The sequence below is a fragment of the Cylas formicarius genome, unplaced genomic scaffold (genome assembly GCF_029955315.1).
Source record: "Cylas formicarius isolate icCylForm1 unplaced genomic scaffold, icCylForm1.1 PGA_scaffold_6__28_contigs__length_40554024, whole genome shotgun sequence".
Taxonomy (NCBI): Eukaryota; Metazoa; Arthropoda; class Insecta; order Coleoptera; family Brentidae; genus Cylas; species Cylas formicarius.
The window spans coordinates 24,659,361-24,684,805 of record NW_026844347.1 but is presented as its reverse complement, the minus strand read 5'-3'; the positions used below and the strand labels follow the sequence as shown (position 1 = coordinate 24,684,805).

At 33.2% G+C, this 25,445-nt stretch overlaps 2 protein-coding genes across 3 annotated transcripts in view; one reads left to right on the top strand and one right to left on the bottom strand.

Annotated features, from left to right (window-relative positions):
- Positions 1 to 25,343, bottom strand: part of LOC132704172 (TOX high mobility group box family member 4-like) — a 428,384-nt gene extending 403,041 nt beyond the window's left edge. For both annotated transcript variants that reach the window (XM_060674021.1, XM_060674022.1), the window contains exon 1: positions 25,197 to 25,343. The gene's annotated coding sequence lies outside the window, so the exon portion shown is untranslated. The remainder of the gene's footprint in view (positions 1 to 25,196) is intronic.
- LOC132703173 (venom serine carboxypeptidase-like) lies at positions 11,732 to 15,216 on the top strand. Its single transcript, XM_060672303.1, has 3 exons — positions 11,732 to 11,784; positions 11,840 to 12,637; positions 15,163 to 15,216. The coding sequence occupies exons 2-3, from the start codon at positions 11,951 to 11,953 to the stop codon at positions 15,214 to 15,216; spliced, it is 741 nt and encodes a 246-aa protein (XP_060528286.1). The 5' UTR covers positions 11,732 to 11,784; positions 11,840 to 11,950.
- Positions 25,344 to 25,445: the final 102 nt, after the last annotated feature.

Sequence of the window (25,445 nt, the reverse complement as noted above, 5' to 3'; positions counted from 1 at the left end):
AAGTTTTATTACTGCTGCTACGAGTACTTGCTAATATATTTTATATTCTATTGTTTTTCTTTTCCTTTTCCTGCATATACATTGCCTTTAAACATTGTGTTCTATATTACTATTGAATAGTTTTTTTTTAGTGTATACCGCCGGCCCATAAAATTCATTATTATTATTATCGAAAATTTTAAAAACCTATATCAGGGCCGCTAACCAGAAATTTGGTATCGCCAACTCTCAAATCGTACACATATCCGGGACAAATAATGGCTAATAACTAACCAAAGAGTTTTTCTGTGCAGTTCCCAAGTCTCCAAATTCATTCATTAAAAAATCTCACCTACGGTAAACTATTTGACACAAAAGAGACGATTCGTTGTTATACTGAGTGTTCCAAATTCGCTTTTTACTAATGAGATTTGGCAGGGGTGCATTAGAACTTACGTTAAAGCAAACTTTTTTACGTTACGTAGATATCCGGAAAAAACTAAACATCTGCAATTCTTAGTGTTGTGGCTTCCCAATTGAATAGTCAAATTCAATCAAAATGTTTTAAATAACATCTTGCAATTGTAGAGTATTCTCTATGACTATTTAATAATAATTTGTGTTTTATAATAAATTCATTTGCATTTGTGATGTCCAATTCACCTATAACAGTATTCAAGGAATACCTGATTCGGGGAATATGGACATCGACGACATGACGGCGACGTAACGCACGATAAAATAAATAAATATAAAGCTCATTGTATTTTCAAAATTGTTTCGGTCAATTGACACAAATTTGGCCGGTCAATTCCACAACCCTAGCAATTTAATATATATATATATATATATATATATATATATATATATATATATATATATATATATATATATATATATATATATATATATATATATGATGACACTATATTCCGGGATATCATCCGTTCGCTCGTTGAACTCCGACTGGAATCCTGCATCCGACTGGAATCCTGCAAATCTTGCATCTGACTGGAATCCTGCAGACGTTTCGCCAAAATCTCAATTGGCATCTTCAATGCTCGCGCTCCGAAAACACTTCGAACACTATATATATATATATATATATATATATATATATATATATATATATATATATATATATATATATATATATATATATATATATATATATATATATATATATATATATATATATATATATATATATATATATATATATATATATATATATATATATATATATATTGACCTTATCACGCCTACCTTATACAGGTACAGGGAATAAGTAAATAATTAAAATCGATATTATTCTTTGATTTGTAATAATAATAACTTTTATACTAATCCAATCAAAGGTATTATAGGTATTGTGGTCTAACAAAAAATAAATAAATTTATATGATGGGTGGGGTTAAGACGGGATTTCGGATTTCTTATTTAATAGCACCACCATGACTAGGACAAGAAACTGTCGCAAGAAATTGTCAGATATTTACAATTGCCATATTGTTCAGCACTATTGTTTAGTACACCTAACTATAGAAGTAGTAGAATTCTGGAGAGTACTGTTTCCAAATACAAAACTTTAACCACATTAAACCGACTATTTATTTATTACGGTTACTGACTAAAATTTGTGACACCCTGTATAGTTTCATAAATTAATGAACTCGAACCAAGATAGCAACTCTACTTTGCTTGCGCAACAAGTGAAAGACGGACCGTAAAAACGGCGGTGTTCCGGAACTCTATATCTGCGTCCGTTTATTTTTTAAATTTATACTCCGCAACAGTAAGCAATCTTAAAAAGGTCTCGGGAGACCAATCCCGAAACGACCATGCCAACGTATTCCGAGTCTCCTTTTCTCCGTAATTCACTGCGAAATTTTATCATTTTGTTGTTCGAGGATATTTATTATAATGTCTTGTCTCTGAATAACCGCATAAAAATAAATAATGACGAAACTGGGAATTGTGCCCGAGACAATAAATCTGATTATAATAAATAGAGAGACAACGATCTCGGTAGCAACGAACGGCCCCTTTTTTATTCCTTGTTTAGATGAAAGAAAATGCGAAAAATAGAGAAATAAAAGCCATTAGACCGACCGGAGGATATTAACGTTTCCAAGGTTTGTTCGCAAGCTCACAAGCAAGGAAAGTAGGAGGCGCTTTAGAGTTTTGTTACTTCCAATCGTATGTCACTTTTAGTGACAAAACAGCAAGTTTTTTTCCTGTTTCGTTCCTTATTTAAACTATTGTGAGATGATTAGGATCTAAAACGCCCGGCAAGTCACTGTTAGTTAAATAGTCACAGCACAAACGTGACTGCGACAAAATAAAAAAGTAATCTGCTTTTTAACCAGTTTTTCAATTCAATTAGAAGAAAAATCAAAATTATAAAATTTCTTATACTAGCTATTTTAACGGAGCCGTTCCGGAACCTATTCAGAATATAAATCCCGAATATAGTACAAAAATACCCAGTGTTAGTCTTATCTTTCTTTACAAATTTCAGTGCCGATTTAGTATGGGGTCTGTCTAAGGACATTTGGTGTAGTATGCGGTCAACTCTGGGATGGACTGCTTAGACCAGAAACACACCGGGCTCACGCACATATACTTTATTTAGGAATAAATTGACACGCAACAGTTGCATGAGTAATGAGTATAATTATTATATTACACTATTATTTTTTAGAATTTGCCAGCCCAGCTAAAAAACTCGGCGTAAGGGAAGAATGTATTAATATTCTTGGGACGTAATTGTCAACACTTCAGCCGAGGATAAATGTTTTTAAATAGGTTATTAGCACTTCATTTTTTTAAGAACTGTTATTGTTAAATTTGTTGAAAGACATTTGGGGCATTATCAAAAACCGATCAGAGACAATTGATCAAAAATTTACAGCAGGAGTGTCGAACCAAAGGATAATTGAAGATACCTGAAAAAATGAAGATGATCAATTCTCGAGAAACCTGATAACGAGAGGAAATTTAACATATCTAACCAGAGCAGCGAGAAGTTGTAATGTTGCAAGTGTTACAATTATGTGTGTGTTTAATTTTGGATTTGTTACAGATTATTTCAAAAACTTCCCTAGCAGTTTGGATGAACAATCGTTTAGACCATTGCAGAAAATTTCAAACACCCACAGAACAACAAAACACCGATGAAAATTTAAAAAAAAACTTGATGACAATATATTACTAGATATCCGTTTATTGAACTCCGACTGGAATCCTGCAGATGTTTCGTCAAGATCTTACATGGTATTTTCAATGCTCGTGCTCCGAAATCAAATCGAACTGGGCGCGCAGCCTCTGAAGGAGATAGATATCTGGATCAAACAAACATACAAACATCGGTGTTAAACATCAATTTTTAATAGTTATAGGGCCCAAAAAATGGTAAACGGTGTAAAATATGACTTATTTGTATCGCTAGTCACCCAAAAAACACGAATAAAAGTAGTATAAACACATTGTGGCATTTATTTAAATGTAAAGATAAATCAGGTATAAATTCTTATCAATCTTCTTTTTACAGAAAAACTACGCCCATAGATCGAAACTTTGATGCATTGTCACATCAATATTTTCACATTAAGCGTTCCACTACAAAATACGCTTCAGCACAATCTCCCAAAGACAATGAGTCCGAAAGCAACCCCACACTTGCTATCCTTTCAACACATCAACGACCATATATCACAAGTTCTACAGAAATATAATGTCAAAACCCGATTTACAACTTTACCACAAAAATCCCTCAACAACTTCGATCTATTAAAGACAAAATTCCGTTTGAGATACCAGGAGTTGACAGCATTCCAAGAGTACTATCAGGAGTTGCTGGACACAATCACAAAACCGTGCCCTTAGGTACGATAACGAGTTTCCCGATAGAAGAATATGTTATATTTAAATTAAATTCAGAAATATCAGCAAAGAAGTTAATTGACCCTAGACAGAATTTTGATAGAGCTTGGACCAGTTTTGAACACCTTGAAGAATATGATTTTTTTCTGCAAAACCGCAGAATCCTTGTTCTTGACCAAGGCGTGTAGCTTTGTGTGAAAATATGACCTAAAGCTGAGTAGTCCTACCTGCACTTAAAAAAAAGGAATTCGCATATTTTAAAAAAAAATTCGGTACTCTTCAGCATTTAGAATGATATTATTTTAGTCTATTTCATTTCCGTTTGGAAAATCTGTATAGTGTAAACCCTACCCTGCATTCTTAGTTATTATTTGTTGTTTGCGCGAGTTTAATCTTCCAGTTTAGAAGTTTCTCGTTCCCACCCCGGGCGGGTTCGAAAATTGTTCTACAACGAAAGCATTTTCAATTAGCAAGAACAAGCTCGGCCAATATTTGCGTTGCCTTAATACCGCTTAACTACAATATTTGCCGATGAAAATGTATTTAACGAAACTCTTTTGGATAATATTGGTTCAGCGTTAAAACGAGATGAATACAAAGGATATTAAGTTTAATTTTGCTGGAGTGAGAATCGCGAAACGAATAGACAATGCGAGAAATACGTTTAAGGGTTTCGTTTCTCCTCGTTGGCTGCAGCGAATTTGCTTTGAAATTGTGCAGACAAAAGTCGCTCGACTTTAAATCAGTGAGGCAAGTGACCTCCATTGTGCTGAACAAAAAAAAAAACGCAAACCAAACTCTGCTGTATATTTTATATTGCGACGATCAGTCACTAGTAAATTTTGATCAGTTTCACTGTGGGGAAAATGATATTACTCACAATTAAACGTCAATTTTTTATCTAGATGTTCCACCTTAATTTCACGTAATTAATTAAACATTGTTTTGGTTAATTTGCTAAAAAATGTTCTTGAAAAAGATAATTCTGTCGAGTTTGTTGTTTTAAATTAAAAACGTACATTTTTTTTTAGAAGAGGACCTAACCACCGAATTTTAAATTCCCCCCTCTGAACGAAATTAAATATATTAAAGTAACAAACTAAAAATAAAAATAAACAGAGATAATTAGAGCACAAATTATTTTACAATTAGATCAATTTTGTTATATTTTCTGTTGAATATGTAAATATTGTTTCCTATAATATATTCTATTTTCTTGTAGAAAAACCTTATCTCTATCATTATTAGAGCTAAGAAATCTTTATTAAGATCACAAAAGATTTGAAATTGGTAAATTGGCGGAGGAGTTGTACTGTCTAACCACCAATACAAAACTTTATCGTTCCGAAGTTATAGTTGTAAATGTTTTTTTTTTAATATTTCAAAAATCGGATTTTATATAGGAGTAATGCAAAGCATGAAATACTTGACTCAATAAATTATTTCTTGGCCTAAGATATAAGGTATGTATTCAAAATTTTTAAATCTAAATTCAAGAGCATTTATTTATTTCCATCGACGTAAGAAACTTCATGTATTAATATTCATTTGGCCATATACTTGCTCCTCAAAACACCTAATAAATCTAAAATAATTTGACGTTTTCAATTTTGATAAACCAAATTTGGTTTTCGTAAATTTAACTACAATTTAATTTGCAAATTAAATGTACACTATCACCGCCATTCCCCGTGAAACAACAAAAAAAGGAAATATAACGTCAAGAAGAACATCCGGGAAACACAGAGAGATTTGTTTCAATCTGCTAATACGCAACATATAAATAACTAATCATCCCAAATATGTTACTCCATCCGTTTAGCTTTTAATGAGCACTTCGTTAAAAACAAACTCCCAAGTTTTAACTAGTTTCCGAGGAAAGCATCTGCATAGTTAACTTCTCCAACTCTCCCTCGGTAGATTGGAGGAGTTATATCAAATAACGAGTGCATGTTTTGCCTTTGATATTCCTATTACTATTCGATTTGTGCAGCATTACCCACGTCAACTTGTTTTCTATCGTCGAATTATAAAATGTCTCGGGCGAATAGGAAAACATAATCCAAAAGACATATTGCCGTCGAAAATAGCGGGCTAATTGCCAAAAGAAACATAAATCTTGCATTATCTTTAATGTTGGTTGCTTGTAATAGTCGACATAAATCATGTTGTTTAAGTTGCATTATAAACTGCCTGGAATTTTACTAAGAATGAGCTTACGATGCGATGGCTAATAAAATAATAAATGTGCCTGGTAAGAATTTCCCTTGCGTTTGATTTCGGACATTTCGACCAGAGGCGGGCCCTTCCAAGAGGATAATAAAACTAAAGGAAAAAGAAAAGATATTTTTACTGATTGGGCATTCTTCTACTGTGCATGGTAATCGAGATATTAACAAGATCTTTGTTAGTGGATTTTAAAAGGTCGATTTTGGAAGTTTCGAAATTATTAAAAACATAACAATGTCTAAACTAATAATTGGGTAAGAAATTCGGCAAGAAAATGATGATTACTTCTACAAACAAGATACTATTAGTTGAATGAATATACATTCATCAAAACCTAAATATTATTTTTCCTTTATTGGTTATTTTTGGTTAGTTTAATAAATTCGTATTTTAAAAACGCATATGTTTTATTTACTTATTTCATCAAAAAAGATAACTGTCCAAAATTAGTCAATATTTTAGAGTTACTAGCATTTTTCTGAAGTTTATTTTGTATAGTACAAAAATGTTATGACAACTTTTGAATCGATTTGTTCATTTATATACTATGGTACTCACACATGTGACCAAAATTGTTTTGAAAGGCCACTGAGTCCCATGAAAACGCTTTGAGTTTTGTGTTGACAATATTCAAATCCCTACGGAGGTTGTGGAGTTTCTTTTACTGATTAACTTGCCGATATGTCTAGAACGTTATCGAGGAAAGAAGAATTGGAAATTAGAATCCTTAGTATTACATGAATAATATTTGATGAAAGATTTTAGAAATAAACTAAAATCTTTATTGGCTACGCCGGTACCCAAATCTGGTTTAAGTACAAGTAAGGGTAGAAAAGAATTTAGGGATCTTTTAAAATGATTTTTCACTACAAACATATAATGCCTCAAAAACGAACCAAGGCCGTCACTGGTCTTCTTCGATTCTCTTTTTCCTCTTTACCCTTCCCGCCATCCCGCATACCGCCCGTCCCCTCCAGTCTGATCTCGCAAACTTTGAAAACTCTTCATATAGTTAGGTTCAGCATGAATAATGCATGGATGCAATTTTCGACCGACAAACTTTGGCAATATTTTATCAATTTCAACTTTATTTACGTACAAACTGAAATTTATAACTTAGTCATAATTTTCAAAGGCAAAACTTTGTAATATAAAGTGCCGCGAATGTGTCTAAATATTATTGTAGAACTGCGTTTCTGTTTAAAGAATCCGGTACAATTCCTCTTGTTTAACGAAACTCGCGCATAACAATGTGAAGCCAAAACAACTAGTAATAAGCTGAAATTTATTGCTACTTCAATACAGACCTCAACCATTGGAGCTATGATAGAATTTAAAGCTGAAACAGAAACTAACCTAACCTAACCTAAACTGTTAATGGTAATTTTCTGTAGTTCGCTCCATTCAAAGGGAAATCTGCTGAAAAATCTAATTCCAGTTTGACCAAAGTATCGTCCATATTTCTATTCCCAAATGGTGTTAAGGACTCAAACTTCGATATACATCCGGTAGTTCAGATAGGTTAAGGCCACCGAAGAATGCAAGGATCAAATCAACGAAATGTTGCAACATCCGCGAAGCTGTCGATTCTGTCAACGTTTACATAAACTTTTTGAATAGCGAAATATAAAATACATGAAAAATAGCAAGAGAAACTAGAAAATATTATCTGTGCCGTTCCTTCAAATTAAAATTAAGCGTCGGGCTTGCGGCATGCGTCAACCAATACGAACTAACCAACGGTCGAACGGAAACAGCAAACAAGGGCACGCGGTCGCCATATTACTGGTACATTGTCGAACTGTAATTTCCGAAGTGTTCGTTCCATATAAATATGAGTATTTTGCAGTATCCATATTTGTTGGTTGTAGCAAAAGCATCAAGCATGATATTAGTTAATTACGAGGTTAATTTATTAAGCACATTCTTTATTAATTATGGAGAAATGGCTTTCATTTGAGTCAAGTTTGAAAAAGACGACGACGGTGGCGGCTCATCTATAGTCCATTACAGTGGCTTAACTCCTAGAAAATCAAAATGTTTTTGGCCGCCCACCAAAACACAAGGCAAATTTAAAAAAAAAGTTAAAACAGGGAGCATCTCCAAAGGAAGATTCCTGGCTCTTTTGTAACGTGTATAGAACTTTTTTTTGAGTCAGGTAAGACACTGATAAAAAAATCGTTTCGTTCCAAAGTGATTATATGATAGTGAAAGTGATAGTGCAGATGATATATTAATAAAAATATCTGTGATTTTCAGGCTGGTATGAAAATATAAAATATTTCTTAAGATTGAAGTAAACTATTTTTAGGTCGGAATGTAGAACAGTCAGTCGATTACCAACTTTACACTTATAAGTCTATAAATCAGTCCTCTAAGATCACTGAATTAAATTAAAGAGCAAAATAAGGAAAAATTGGGAATTTTCTACTTCTGAGTTGTGCTGTTAAAATATTTATATCTTCTATTTATATAGCCAAATTTTGTACAGAATTGGCTCATAATTAATTAAAGAATTTTGTAAAACATTGTCATTATATATAATTTTTCAGCTTCTCCCTTTGAGAATTCTTTATTCAAAATTAAAGTCACTAGTTAAATCATCGAAATTACCCTTGTAACAAATAGGTAGACGATTATTAGAACATATTTAACAGTACAGATTTATATTAATTTAATTTGAAAACCTTACATTACGATTTTGAACATAATTGTGGGCCTCTGAACGTCGACGATCAAAAAGTATAAAAAACTGTTTTTAAAATTCTACTGTAACGACAATTAACTTTTCTTAGGCAGATTGTTAGGGAATGATTGACAATACAATTATTAAAATTCATAATATTTTAAAGAGGAATGATGACCCGATTTTTATTGTGGGGAGAGGGTTTTCTGAATTATTAAATTCAGTTGATTTGTATATAGGTATTCTAGGTGATTTATCTCAACAATTGTTTTTGGGATGCCTACAAATTACAATGTATTAATATTATCCTTCGTTTGCAAGACGAGAGCGGTCGTTGCGAGTTTCCAGTGTTACATTTCGTTGACCTCCACAGTTGTTTTAATATTTCTAAAATCTTTTTTTTTTGTTATTTAGAAAAATGTTTATTATATATATATATATATATATATATATATATATATATATATATATATATATATATATATATATATATATATATATATATATATATATATATATATATATATATATATATATATATATATATATATATATATATATATATATATATATATATATATATATATATTGAAAAATGTTGTGAGCGATATGCTTTTTGATGCAGAATTATGACTTTTAGCAGAAATATTGCTGAAACTGCAATTAAACTGCCTCAGTTCAGACAGTTAGCCAACGCTATACAGGATGTCTTAAATTGATACTGTAATCCGTCAACATGAATTTTAATAGAGAATAAATGGTGCTTGTATTGACCATTTACATAAATGATTTCTTTTTTTAGAAATACCGATCTTTATTCAATCGGCGAATAACTGCAATGCTTCAAAATGACAAAATACAAATTCAATTTTGAAAAGAAAACGCACACCTTTTTAAGATCTCCTTGTCACTGTTTCCATTTGACGTTTCCATAAAATAGCAGTAAAAACAAAAACTATAAGGAATATCAAATGTCAATCGAAGACGCTACGTGCGTACTAGTCAAAGTATTTCGAACAATTCCATTTGGCCTCTCGAGTTTTCTTTCAACTACGAAACACTTATTACACCGCGGGTGTTAAACCAATTAAAATTTCGGATTTACTACTTTTTATATTTAGCCTGCGGCTAAACGGTGAGTTTCTTAAATGATCGATCATCAGTCAGAGGTCGGCGCCACAAAATGTCTCTACTTGATTAAATTAAGGTAAGTGTTATCATTGATTTACATGTTTGTGCCTTTTAAATTGGCGTTGTCATTAGATATCTATTAGAAAAACAATATGTCCAATTAACCAAAGCTAACCAATTTTAAAAAAATCAGAAGCACGAGCAAAGCAAAGTTAAGTTTTCAAATATTGATAGAAGTGTTATGCAATTAATTTACTTACGTCTCTTTTGAAATGTGTTACAAAGACGCCAAGACTAGTGTAATCAAAGAGATAGACGCGAAGTGTACGCTGTTGCTATATCAGTTTCAAGCGTTGCTATCATCAGCAAGCATACGTGTCCAGGGGCTGGAGTTTACAATATAAATGAATATTGCAATTTGGAACTATCTTAGCATCTTTTTCCCAAGGGCAGATATTGTCTCTGTACGATATTTAAAAAGTATTTAGTATTCGTAAATTACAAACTTGAAAATGACGTTAGTTGTACATAATAAGTACCAGAAATAATTTTAAAAAATTAAGGCTCAGAAATGGTCAAAGTTTTAAACCATGAATAATAATAATAATAATAGTAATAATAATAATAATGACTATATTTGACAAAAATAATTATTTAAAACATTTACTAATAATTGTTGTTAAAATATTTGTCCAAGTTTGGCTACTCTACTGAATCAAGCATGAATTAAATTTTTCATTTATACAGTATGAATTAACTTCAATCTTATTTAAATATAATATAATTCATTCTTTCTATCTATTCTTTATATCGAACTTTGACTAATACCGGATTCATGCCCATTAGTATAGAGATTTAAAAGTTTGTTGTATTCCATTTTGAAATCTTGTGCACATGAAGGAGATGGTTGGGCATTAAATTGAAATACCTTACGGTGTTATGTAAAAGTAAGCAACGAAAAATTGCAGTGCAATTATGTGGTACATTTTAATCCAGTTTATATATTTATGCAATCTAAGCAAAAAATCATAAATAAAAACAAAATAGTTGAAGTTAGATATAACCAAGGATTCAAACAAACCTCGTTTTGCGGTGTTTGCTTAGATGCGTATATATTTTTAATGCTTTAACGTTTGTTTATTTATTCATATATATTTATTAACGGCAAAAATGTTCTAAAATAATAAGTAAAAAATATTTTAACACACCAATCCTATATTTAAGCTAGCTTCAAGTCTAAAAAATAAATGAAAACAACGAATCAAGTACAAACATTTGACAAAAATAATAGCCGTTCATTTAAAAAGACGAAACGGTGAGAAAAAAAACATTACAATTACTTAATGAGACCAGCACCAAATTCATGAAGCGGCAAATAACAAAAGCAACATAACTTAAGCCTACATTTTTTACAGACAAAAATTAACTGTCACCATGCAGAAAACTTCAATTCTAGCAAAGGTGATCTATTTCATCTGGATTTGTCTATCTCAAGCCGCAGATAACCTCAAAATTACCGATCTTATCAAAGCAAACCAGACGGAAGAAGCTAGAGCCGCATCTGAGGTAAACTGCGCTAGGTTCCCAAACATTACCAGCTACGCTGCTTTCCTGACCGTGGACGATGTCTACGACTCGAACCTTTTCTTCTGGTTCTTTCCTTCTGAAAATGACTACGAAACGGACCCGCTAATTTTATGGTTGCAAGGTGGACCGGGAGCATCCAGTTTGGTACCGATTTTTCTATACAATGGACCGTTCGTGTTGAACTCTGAACTAAATGTTACCGTTCGAGATTATGCTTGGACGAAAAACCACTCAGTACTTTACGTAGACAATCCTGTAGGTACTGGTTTCAGTTACACCGACGGAGGGTATGCCGAAAATCAAACTAAAGTAGCCCAAGATTTATATTCTGGGTTGTTACAGTTTTACGAGCTATTTCCGGAACTCCGGGATACGGATTTATTCATTGCCGGAGAATCATATGCCGGCAAATTTGTGCCCGCCATTGCGTACCATATCCACCAGAACAATAAAATGTCTAACATAATAAACTTGAAAGGCTTGGCAATTGGCGATGGCTTGAGCGATCCTAAAACCCAGCTAGTCTATAGCGATCAGCTTTACCATTTCGGTCTGGTGGACGAAAATGGACGAGAAATCATAAAAGAATATGAACGGAGGTATTTGGACGCTATAGAAAACGAAGATTTCGTTACTGCATTCATGTTTTTTGCTGAATTAATGTTCGGTACTGCTTCTGGTAGTGCAGTATTTCAAACAATAACAGGGTATTCGTCTTGGTACAATTTACTTCAGCAAACCATCTCAATAAATTTCACAAACATTAATTTGTTCCTACAAGATGAAGTCGTAAGAGAAGCCATCCACGTGGGCAACAACACCTTCAACGCTTTTAATATAGAAGTGCTCGAACATTTTGCATCCGATTTCATGCAAAGTGTTTCGGATTTAGTGGAAGAGCTACTAGAAGAATATCCAGTTTTAATTTACTCGGGGCACTTGGATATTATAGTGCCTTATCCTCAAACCGTAAAATACCTTTCGAGTTTAAACTTCACAGGAGCTGAAGAATACTCAAATGCGGAAAGGAAAATGCTAATGTGTGACGATAACTTGGCTGCGTACGTCAAAAGGGGAGGGAATTTAACAGAGGTAATGGTACTAAATGCAGGACATTATGTGCTCCTTGATCAGCCGAGGGTGGGTTATAACTTAATTTTTAATTTTGTTAGAGGTGTTGATAGCTTAAATTAATAAAAATATGGTAAGACATATTCACATAGATGTTTATTCATGTTGTATTAGACTTAGTAAAAAACATTGAAATATATAATTTTTATCATTTTGGATTTTACATTATATGGCAAGCAAAAGATGGGACCCAGCAAATATATATACAACTAGAAAGGACTTGAAGTACAAAAATATAAATATGGAGTGTTTGAGAATTAAAAGATTTTCTTTTCTATATACTGACAAAGCCCAACGTTCGGTTATAGATTACTACACGGTCTCAACTTGAAATTAAAAAAAAAAGTTCGTCTAACCAGGGTTCCAAAAAAGGCTTTGTCCATCAGGTGCAGGGGACATAGATTTTTTTCTTCATTTCTCGTCAATTTTTCTAATAATTAGCTGATATTTCAAAAACACAATATTAAGAATAATACAAAAATTTTCAGCATCTATAGAGTGTGCAAACTTTTTCCTGATAAACCCTTGACTTAAGAAAAAATGCTTTAAATATCGAACCAATTACTTTTCTTAAAAATTCTCATGCTGTATGGTAGGGTAATAAATAATACACAAACTTTACATTTTTAGTTGGGGCGGTGCGTTAATGAATCATCCTGCATATATGTTTTTATTGGATGGGGATTAGTAAGTGTGTAATCGCTCCAGAATATCAGACACGCAACCAATGTCGACATTTGAAAAGTTCGATCTGAACCGCGAAAAGTATGGAGTTGAAGCGAACCAGGCAAATAAATATCGGAAGAAGTTATTTGACAAAAGTATTTAGAACGAAATTTTGGAACTGTATTCGAAAGTTGGATCGAAAATAATAGGAGCGATCGCAAATAGGTTTTCATTGCCAATAAATTCTCTTTTGTGAAATATTTTGTAGAAACTAATAAAATAAATGGAGGAATTTATTGCCATCCGTAGGACCTCCCAGACTTCATGGACAAAATGATAGAGATTGAAATTCTTTACGGTAGTTAAATTTCATTTTTAAAGTTCTTATTATATATATTCACTTCAAATTATCAAAGTTGAGTATCAATTTATAACCATACGTAAAAATTTTAGCCTCTGAAGCCAAATCTGTTCCTCCGAGAAACATGTTTCTTAAGGACCATTCAGGTGTAATTATATCCAATTGGTCGTTTAAAATCACATAACTCACACATGTAGGATGGCTGGACCTTTACTTTACGCCCCCTTATTGCCAAAATAGTGGAAAACCATAAATTTTACGGCGACAGGCTTAACGTTGTTCATGTTGGCCACCAGTTTTTATATATTTTATAAACGACTCCGGTTTCGTTTGAATTAGTAGTCACGGATAGAATCCATGACTAATTAGCTAACACATTTTCATGACTTCTCTTTTAAAGCAAAATTATAACATGTAACATATGAAAAGGAACTCATTAAATAAAATTAATTTCTTATTATTATGTACTATATTCCGAGATATCATCCGTTCGCTCATTGAACTCCGAACACTGTTCGAAGTGTTTTCGGAGCGCGAGCATTGAAGATGCCAAAGATGCCAAGTGAGATTTTGGCGAAACGTCTGCAGGATTCCAGTCGGAGTTCACCAAGCGAACGGATGATATCCCGGAATATAGTGTCATCACATTTTTCCATCCGTGAATCAATACGTGAATATATATATATATATATATATATATATATATATATATATATATATATATATATATATATATATATATATATATATATATATATATATATATATATATATATAATACTTACAAACACGTCATTATATTCAATAAAGGATACTGTTAACAACGAATGAAAGAAAAAACCGTAGTGACAAACCAATTGGCAACGATTCTGGAAGTGAAACAGAATTAGATATTGAATAAAAATTACCTATTTAAGTAATTATTGATTTTATATGTTTAGTGTCATTGTATTTTCTAATAGTATTATATTATATATACTATATTATATAACATATTATATAATATTTACTCTTTACATTTTTAAAATATCTTAAAAGTTCCTCCGCGAGCTCTGTCCTACAATACCGACTGGTCAGCTATTGTATTACCGTCCTCAGGTTATTTCATCAAAATCCAAGGCAACTTTGAGATACACCATACGACAAACAACAATTAACCAATTTTTATTCTCTTCGTTTCTGTACAGGTAAATATAGTCACCAATCGTTTTCGCACGACCGTCCCGAAAACACTAAACCGCTCAGTATTGGCAACGTTGTGACGGGACATGTGAATCAATTGTGACAAATAGTTTTCAACCCAACCGCGGGGCAGATTACACGTTTTTCGGTAAATCATTTTGTCGCACCGGCCGACCAATCGACCAGATATATATCGGACATAAACTAGTTTGGTTGATCGGTCGTTTCACCACCAACAACAAACGAACGCGTGCGAGTGCGTGCGTGGGTCCCACTCGTTATGACCCACCGCCGCGTGACTTTTACTTTCAACGGGAATATGCAGGCAAAAGGGAAAACGAACACTTTCCGTCGGGAAACGAGTTTACCGATGGGTTAAAACCCGCGACCGATGTTAAGCAATTCTCTTTTTGCTTTACGCGAATTTGGTGTTAATATTAATCAATCAATTTCTCTATCCAAAATCACTTCGTTGAGATCTGAAACCCTGTCGATTCTCCATTATGCTTGCTTCACACTTATATAATTAAATAAATTAAAAGTAGCAGGATCCCAATTCTGGGTACTCTAATTTTTGAATAAATTTTTATATATATAAATATATAATAATATAATAAATATAGACATTTTTTTGCATATTTACGGATTTTACAAGTGACAGTCATAAATCAAACTTCACAATAGTTTAACTAGAACAGTCTTATTTAGGGACCCCAAATTTTCCTTTTTGATTTGAGTTTATGATTTTAATTGTAACATAAATCCTCAGAACCGATGTAACAAATGACATTTTCATTTAAATTCAAATTTTAAGCATGTACAGCGTGTTTAAATAAAAGCCAGTTCTATAATCAATGTTTGTTGTTTGTCACACTTAACAATACTAGGCATCTATCTTGAATATAAAACCGATTTTTTCTACTCTATACATGCTTCAAACTTAAATTCAAATAAAACTGGTTTTAAATTAAATTAAATAATTAAAAAATATATGTATCCAAATCGAGTCAGCAGTTCGCGAGAAAAATAAGTTTGAAGTTGACCCAAAAATTAGTGGTGCGTCAATTTTGATGGAAGTTTAGCATCCACTTTTTTCAGGAACATGCGAATAAAATATAAGAAATAAATCAAGGATGAGTAAAAATAGAAAAATAATATGGCATATTTGGAAAGCTTTCATCTGAAATCTGTGCATACAGTAATTGACAATTAAGCCGCATCAATAATTTCCTCATGTATTGAACCAGTTGTCACCTCCTCAATACTTCTTGACATATTTGCTTGGCCTATTGGAATAAACAGATTTGTTACAATTGGAATTCCCGTAAAACAGAAAGAAGCTGAGTGCTGTCAAAAACTACAAGATTCATTAAAATCTTTTATTATAAATTCCTCTCATCTACAATTGATAAGGTGAGCAATGGGCTAATCGCATAAAAGTGTTGCACTTCACGATTCAAGTGAACCACCAAACATTTTTCACTGAGAACCTCACCCTTATGTCGAACGCCACGAGTCAAGAAGATCCTGAAAACAGTATTTATGGACAGCTGTTAAAAAACTACAAGTATTATTTATACAGCCTATTATTTGATTGAAGATTCTAAAAAAGCCCTTTTCGAAAACGCACAACGTCGTCGGCGGCAAACTAATCCATCTTTTTCGCAAACAACCCCTCAACAACTGCATCCGAAACGTTTGATAACAAGCACAACAGAACGTAACTTAAAAGCCAGAGCTTTGTTTTTTTTTTATTATTATCTCCCCTACTTCGTCCTCGCCTTATTCTTTCTCTAGCGCACATCCAGAAAAGTCCACTTTCTTTTAACGTAATCTCACAGATGGAAGCCATAAACCTATATTACTCGGAAAAGAGTTTTCTATTTCTTTTTTCCCTTCTTATAAAAATTTAATATTACTTTTGGTGGGTCTGAGGGACGAGGGCGGCGGAACGCGGCCTAATATGAGGAACATATTTTGATATTATTTTTCCGGCTCGATTTTAAACATTTTTATTTTGTTTCTTTCTGCGATCGTTTCGTTTTGTTATTGCGTTTACTGAACGGACCCTGCTGACGGCATTTTTAGTGGCTTCGTCGACGAATATCGGCGGCACAAAAAAAACCCTAATATTATTTTCTTTTAATCATTTTGCATTTTGTGATTTATTTGATTTTCGAAACTAACTGTGGTACCCAATAACTAATTACATTAGGCTATAGGATGCGCTCAAACAGTGCAAGGTTCAGTTTCGTACTGTCAATAATAATTACAATCCGGATTGAAAAATCACGATTCTAACTCTTACACATAAAGGAAACTAAAGGGTCAATTAAAAGTGGCTGTCACTGTACCAACTGAAGATTTCAAGTCAACCCCAATATGAGCAAATAGATCCAGGTCGTTTCAAACCAAGACCTTATGCTTTCCAAACAAATTTAAATACCACTATAGAATCGTTTTTTCAACTTGCTAAAATTAAACAAAGAAGGATGAGGTCGAAATGCCAATACGAGAAGCATTATTTTCTTCCTCTGTTTAAGACTGAAACAAAAATTCAAAGCTCGTCGCCTGAAAAATTTCCAGTAGCTGCTTGTACCACAATCCATTATGCGAAAGCTATAAGCATTAATACTATCTCAATGTTAAGCTTAACCAATGAAGCACTCACTTTTAATGGTAAATAAATAAAAATAGGTGATTCTTACTATTTAATTTTTATTCGCGTTTTCATTAAATTTGAAATTCCTTTTTGCGTTTTACACAATAAACATTGCGCAAGAGATTAATCACTTCGCTCCACGCTTGACAATAGTGGCCCAGACACGATCCCAAAATGTAGTAAAACAATTTCCTTCAGAAAATTAAACCACAGCAGAATGCATGTCGAGCAATAATCACCCCGCCGCGTAATCATAATCATCATCCCCCTCGTTGTTTAACTTCCATTTATCTGTTTAAATCAGGGTCGGTCTTAGATAAACATTACCAGATGTATTAAACATACATTCATTGTACTCGGATCATTATCGTTAGCTAAAGGAACAATAGAGCATGTTGTGCAATATATTTTGCATATCGAACTGGAAGCCATTATCGACTCTTGATGTTCGATTTCGCAAGTGGGTAATATCGAGTAAACAACAATTTTGAGATTTTATATATAGTCACACCTCCTTAGTAGTAAAGAACATACTAGTCAAGAAAACAATTCAATGGCAAGAATACTGAAATTTTATAATGTCCGTTGTGTATTAGGATAAAAGTCAAGCTCTATCTGTACACACTACCTATGCTGTCCAGCCATCAAGAGCAGAAAACGCAGATTTTAAAACCCATGAGCATAAAGCGGTGTAGCATTATAGAAAATTTTGAGTAGAACAATAAGCCAGAAAACACACAAAACTTAGAAACATTTTGCAAAAGCAATTTAGGCTCAAATTGACCAAATCACTTTTAAAAATACAAAAGCTTAGGTACAAAGCGAATAGCGAGTAAATTATCATTTTTAGAATATTGAGAGTCTTTTAGTTACATATATCCCAACCGTTAAATTCCTTAGTAAGAAACAACGAAAATTTATGAAAATTGTAAAAGAAAGTTTAATAAGTTTTCACTTAAAGAGACAACCTGGATGACCGAAAATTATTAATAAAATATTTTACTCTGATATAACCCGCAATTTTTAACCAGTTGATAAAGCTTTTGTTGAGAACTGTAGAAACGAATGTTGGAAAACATTTTCTTCTAAATCGATAATCAACAGTATCCAAGGCATTCGAACGAACTTTTAATAAGTTATTAAAAATTGACGCTAATCTTTCAGTTCCGTGCCTTTTCATTTGTGATACTTTTAGAATAGTTATAATAATATGCCTAATGCCCACTTAAATATTTACAAAGCAAGAATTTCAATATTATTATTTTAATAGGGTTAAAAAGAATAGATTCATACTAAAAAATTAATAAAGTATGAATAAGTAAAAAAGTGGACGTACCCCCAAATATACGGATATTAAAACCAAGTAACTAGAGGTTAATGGGTTGATAAATCTCAACTTTTAGATAATTATTTAATTTTTTGTCGTCGTCGAAAAATAATATTCAAATTTAAATAGGCAAAAAATAACGTTTTACGAATAGATAAGTAACGCCTATCGAAAATAACTGCCGTTGTTTTTTCGTAACGTTTACATACTGAAACGTAAGTGGGAACGCGTAAATTCAAAAACCCAAAATATCAGATAGCAAGAAAAATATTTTTTGTACTCTCGTCTGTAAAATACCTAATTACGCTCCGACCTAGCGCGCGGGAACGTCATTTTAGCACGCCAGTTTCGTTTCCCACGGATCCGAGCAAGTTCGGACATTTCCGGGATTTTACCGCACGGATTTGGGAGCAATCGGATGTTTTCGGAGATATTTCCCACGCCTTGAATTTTGACGTTTGTCAATTCTGACGGTTATGTCAGTGAATGTACTCGTGTTTTGCGAAAATGGACCCAAAAACTAACGATCGTAGAAAAAATATAGTATGCAACACGTTTGGTAAACTTGTTGAGTCACACTCGTTTATTAAACACTGGCTCCGCTGCGCTCCGTGTACCTCCCGTTATTTTGGTATTACGATTGACGACACGGGAGATGAGGCAATGAGACAACGCAACCAGAACAAATAAGATAGGGAGTATATAATTTAAGATTTTATCATACTTAACACCCCAGTAGAGTAAAACTACGAAATTGCAAGATTGATTGATTGCAAGAGATTGAATTCATTCCCGTTATTATAATATCCAAGAAGCACATATTAGTCCCGTATGTTAACCTTAAACACTCAAAACAGCTTTCCTGACTTTAGACTTTGTTTTTACAGAAAATGACACAAGCCCATTTTATTATTTACGTATTATGACACGGTTTAAAATACCTAAATAAAATTTATACCACAAATAAAAGTGATTGATGACAAAATTGTAATATTTTGTACAAGAGCGTCACTAAATTGCTGTGAGCTCAAATTTTCTTAACAATAACATTCAAGAATGAATCAAAGGTATCTTTGACCCTAAATTTTATTCAGAAATCATAATAAAAGAACGATTTTTCGTAACACCTTCTGAAGAAGGCGTTTTCTGACACCTAACCAAACTAATGCTATTTTTTAACGTTTTGTTGACCCCAGAAATTTGCAAAGATTTTTCGAAACACCTTACGATTATTATGAAATTTTGTGGTATATTAAATAATAATTAAATAATTTAGTACAAGAAAAACGCTCGAAAAGAGAATGGTCGTGTAATTTTACCTCTGAATCTAATATTAAGTGATGACTCGATTTCAATTAATCAAAGTGAAACGGAAAACAAAAATCAGTGAAATAGAACCAACATACACAAAATGCGGCGTTCAAACGAAAATTCCAAAAATGCCGCCGTTCGTTAATAATAATTAAAAAAGTACTAAGGTATCGAATTTCTTTTGTCCGGCCATTTCGCAAATCAGTCCGAACCACTTCCTTTATAATCAACAAACTCCATAAACGACCGGGGCCGGTTGTAATTATTTCGCATTACTAATTTTATCGGGGATGATAATGAAGGGCTATTTGGTCCCCCCGATTTCTGTTTTTAATATTATCCTCTTTCTCCGTGCCGGCATAATTACGATTCCGTGGCTATTTTATGTAAATAATTTACGTGGACGTGTTTCGATTTCCCCAAAGGCGGAACGAATATTTATTTCCAACACAATATGGAAAAAGGATATTACGGAGAATAAGAAATGATTTTGTACGAAATCAGGTGGTAAAAAATCTAAAAGTAGTAAAACTATACGATCACTCTTCTTGTGAATTATCTATTACATAATACACATACATTTCGAAAACTGCATCTGCTTAGCTGATGTAGCACTACCGTGCAGTTACTAGTTGTCATCCACATCCTCAGAATTCGCAAAAGATTTTTAAAAAATGCTATGAATCGATCCATTCCTAGCGATATCGATAAAACAAATTAATTAAAAAACGGTCCGAAAAATTGTAAATGAAACATTGCAGGATACTTTGCAAGTTTAATAAATTGATATTTTTCATTGAGACAATTTTATCATTATAAATATCCTAGTCTAACTATAGGAATTTCTTCGAGAAATAAAAAAGCAACATAGATCTCTTATAGGATGTAACTATAAACAAAAAACGCTGAAATCAATTCAGAATAATCAGAGACATCTATCAAGTCCGAATACCTATTTTGTTAGTTTGATATTGTACATACAAACATACATACTATGGCATAAGAATGTTATATTTCTAATCTATTGTGCGCCAATGAAGTAACTGCATGTAAATCCCATAGGTAACAGTTAATCGCCAACTTCCTTCGGGTTGTTATCCGAAACGTCTAATTTCGCACAAATAGGTTTATGTTGGCAATGCACGCGATTTCAAACAATTTCCCAGCCCATATCGAACATTTAAATAGTTTACTTTTCCAGCGTATTTTGATTTACGAAGCCAAATTTGATTCAGTACCGATTAATACAGAAGGAACAGCAAAACATCCTTTCTTCGATGTATGACGAATTTAGAGTAGGTAAAATTAGAAAATAGAACTGTGCGATTCAAATTCGTTGTCCCCTGTGTGCAATCTTGAGAACCATTAACGATACACATTTTATAAAATGGAAATTATTGGACAACTTTTTGACGAGACATTTTATGGCGCTACACATATCTGGATATTTTTGCAACTAAGGAAGCTACAAGGCGGTTTCGAACTCAACCCATTTTTGAGGGAACTCGCGACAATAAAAAGATCAAAATATATTCTATGGACGGAACGTACTGCTTCATGAACGACGAGAGATTGCATATTTGCTTTTCAAAGTCTAAAAAACTAGAAGCACCCTAAACATATAGGCGACTTCGAACTGAGATGAAAAAGGAAAGGAGGGGCCTAAGAATAAACCTGTCACGCAGTTTGTGTTACTATAGCCTTCTACTATTTACAATAATATATTTATTATTAAATAATGATAGATAACACTACAATTGCAAGATGTTATTTAAAACATTTTGATTGAATTTGACTAGTCACTTAAGAAGTGGTCAATTGACCAGCCCGAACACTACCTCAAGGTATCTAACCTAATGGTAGTACAAGAAAACACTGAATGCAGATTCTGCCAACAACATTCACGTGATATGATAATGTGCGGCGTCTAATCAGAAAAACAAACCCAGATTAAGCTCTATAACTATGCAGGAAAGCTGAATGCTAAACCCTCCCGTACCATCAATGTGAATCTTCTATAATCTCTAGTATTCTGAATATGAACGATTGTGAAAGGTACATTGAAGATCATCTAGAATGCACTCCATCTTCATGGATCGACAAGATTAATTTTATAGACGCCTACGCCAGATGCGCCGACTCTAAGTAGCTACGAGAAGGTGCATGGGTCGCGGTCGCTCCTGTCTCCAACTCGCGGTACCATTACTCAACCCATAATCTACATACTGGTCCCAGACAATGGGTTGTTGATTTACGGGCAACATTTAAATTCGCGACATAATGTCTCTTTGATTTGTGACATTGCCACTGCGAACATTATCTATGGGAACGTAAATCAGTCGGTTTCGAAGGTATTCGCCGGACGGCAACAAACCGATCATAAAATAGGGACGATAAAAAATGGACTAGACTGGCCATCGGGGACGGAAATATGTTAAGGGACGAACGTCATGCATGTCTTATTTTTCTTTGTTTAAACGTCACGGCCGTTTGCCGAAATGTCCATTGATTCTGAGAAGCTTTTTGTCTATTGAAAACGAGGAGAAAAAAAATGAGGTTAAGGTTGTCTAATCCAAAGATCTTTCTATTGATTATAGTCAAATCGTAATTAGCGAAAACTCCCTCGACGAGATCAATGCTACCAAAACAAGTTTACAGAAGGGCTAACCTGTAATACTAAAATACAGTGTGACAGAAATTGAAAAACGTAAATATATTTCATTAACATTTTTGGTAATTGTTGGGATAAATATGAAGAATCGATGACAATAAACAGAGTAATCTGGATATTGCGGTTGAAGAAACTATAAGACACTGCAATCAGTAGAAATATTTAGTAGTGACGCTATCCAAAAACGGAAAAAGCACTGAAGACATTTCAAGTAAGATAAGGCAACATAATTCCCTGCTTTGGAGGAACAGAATTACGAATAGGCCCAAACAATTCATATACAATTCAATCTTTCTATTTATGGATCAGAAACATGGGAATTGACCAAACGAAATAAGGAATGAATGTTGGCTCTTGAAATGGATTACTGGAGAAGAAGTAATAGAACCCAAACGAAAGATCGAAAGTAAAATGCTTAAGTTGCAATTCAAATGGAATAAATTTTCAAAGAAAATCTGAGATTGGGTGCTTCCAGAAAAAAAAAAGAAAGCCACCAAAGAACTGTAAAGATGATGTACAGGAAGCTATGTTAGCAAGAAACTTAAACTAAGCAGATTGGTGGAACCATTAACATCAAGCTCGGCTTTAAGTTTTCAAAGTTCTTACTAGTTCTCATTAGACAGTTCGAAAAACGTAGATTTCCCTCAAAAATCTACGTGGAAATAGCAGACAGCATATAGTTAAGAATAACTATCAATCTTGGACAGGTAATCGTTCAGTTATGTTCGAATGTATAATCAGCCAGTAATATGGCAGCAGTGGAAACAACTGGAGATTGTTCTAAGGGGTGCGTTGAGTTTTTGAGAACGAAACTTTTCTCAATTTAGCATATCACTATAAACGATGTTTCGATCGAAACTGTATCTAATAAATTTATTTTAGGTATATACATACACAAGTTAGCGGTCTATCTATCCAAAACATTCACTAAAAATCGTGAACGGTTTGAAAACGATAAATTCAAGGAAGAATTATTAATTATAATTCGCTTGTACTTAAAAAAACGATTATGAGTTCACCCCGAGTAAAATAAAACGAACCATGTTATTAATAGTCAGTAAAATAGCATATCTTATAAGTAATATTATTTTTCTACCAACGAAAAAACCGAGAGTCTATAGAAATCTATAAACAATCTTAATCACTTAGACCTTTACCTGCCACCAATATGGGAATCAGTCATCCGAGACGGCTTTTATGCCTCTTATTTAACTCCGCCCCCCTCAAACGATATATAAGCAGGTACAGAGTAAAATGCGAGCGAGTTTCAGTCAAGCTCTGAAGAAGCCAACAGAATGACTGGCGAAACGTTACCAAGTTCGACTCAGCAAAAACCGACGCAGGAGGAATCCAGAAGTTTTGTAAAAAGAATTATAATATACTAACGATTTGAATAACTAATTATTTATAGTCAAGTCCTTTTACCTAGAGCACGGATTAATTAAAAAAAAACAACTATGGAACTGGCGATGGAATAAAGGTGTTGTTTGGGTTGGCTAGCAGGGGTCATACATTCAATTAAAAAAAAATCAAACGAAAAACAGGAACCCATCTCATACTCCTGACGTACATTGCATTTAATATAAATGAAAAAAAGTTTCAAAAAAACAAAGACGAAATCCATTCCGAATATCAGAGTATCCAATCTCTTTTAATCTGTATCATGTAATCCTCTCAGGCCCACTTCCAGAAAAATGAAGGCATTCCCAAAATAAATGAAACGTTTTCCCGCGGGACGCCTGCCTACATTATTTAGTTGGACATTCAAGGAAACTAGAATCGGCCTCGTTTATTGACCGGCAGACATTTCTGGTCGAAATTAAATTTGGTCGTAGAGTGTCCTATATAGAAGCCGGATTTTATTGAACAGGGGCCATTTTCGTTAGTAGTACACAAGCATAAACGTAAAAAAAGATTGCTCTAAAACCTAAGAGTGAAAAGTCAAAGAAGTCATTTTCAAAACAAAAGTCTTGCTTAAAAAAGTGCGGTGCTATTAGTAATAATCTATTAATAATCTGTTCTTTCGACAAGAAATTGGGTAAATAAAATGTTAAAGTACAGGTTGAAGCTTAGGTTCAAATTTCCAGGGTAACTTGCAGTCACATATTTGGAAGTATCGCTTCGCATTCCTGGCGAATGCGCAAGAACCCCTGCAGCTGATTTTAACGAAGAAGATTGGCACAGGCATTAATTCACATTAATTATGGTGAATTCGCAAAGACTAGAGCCTACATCATGAATCTGCATTTAATGGTTAAACATACGTCACACAAAAAAATACCTTCGAGGTAAAGTAAAGGGCGAACAATTTCATTTTCTGATTCCAAACTGTGTTGAAGCTCAATTGAAAATTGGAACAACAATAAAACAAAAATTAAAACTACTTACTCCGATGTGTTTCAGAATCGCAGTATCAATTGGGAAAAAAAACTTTTGTTTTTTGAAGACTTCGTTCTTAGTTAAACATCTAGATCAAGACACTAATCACTTAAAACTTTATGAAATAGTATTATGCACGAAATTGCCCAAACAATTTCAGAAAAGCAAGGTTATGTTAGCAATCTATTTAAAAAATTCGTCTCCAATGTTGCCAATAGGCCACGTTGCAATCCTAAACTTGAATTCGTTATTACATTT

What these genes read in the sequence shown, in the direction of transcription:
- LOC132703173 (XM_060672303.1), top strand. Translation starts at nt 11,951, where the DNA reads ATGTCTAACATAATAAACTTGAAAGGCTTGGCAATTGGCGATGGCTTG. An exon ending in TGCTCCTTGATCAGCCGAGG is followed by an intron (nt 12,638 to 15,162) that starts GTGGGTTATAAC and finishes GGGAATATGCAG; the next exon opens with GCAAAAGGGAAAACGAACAC.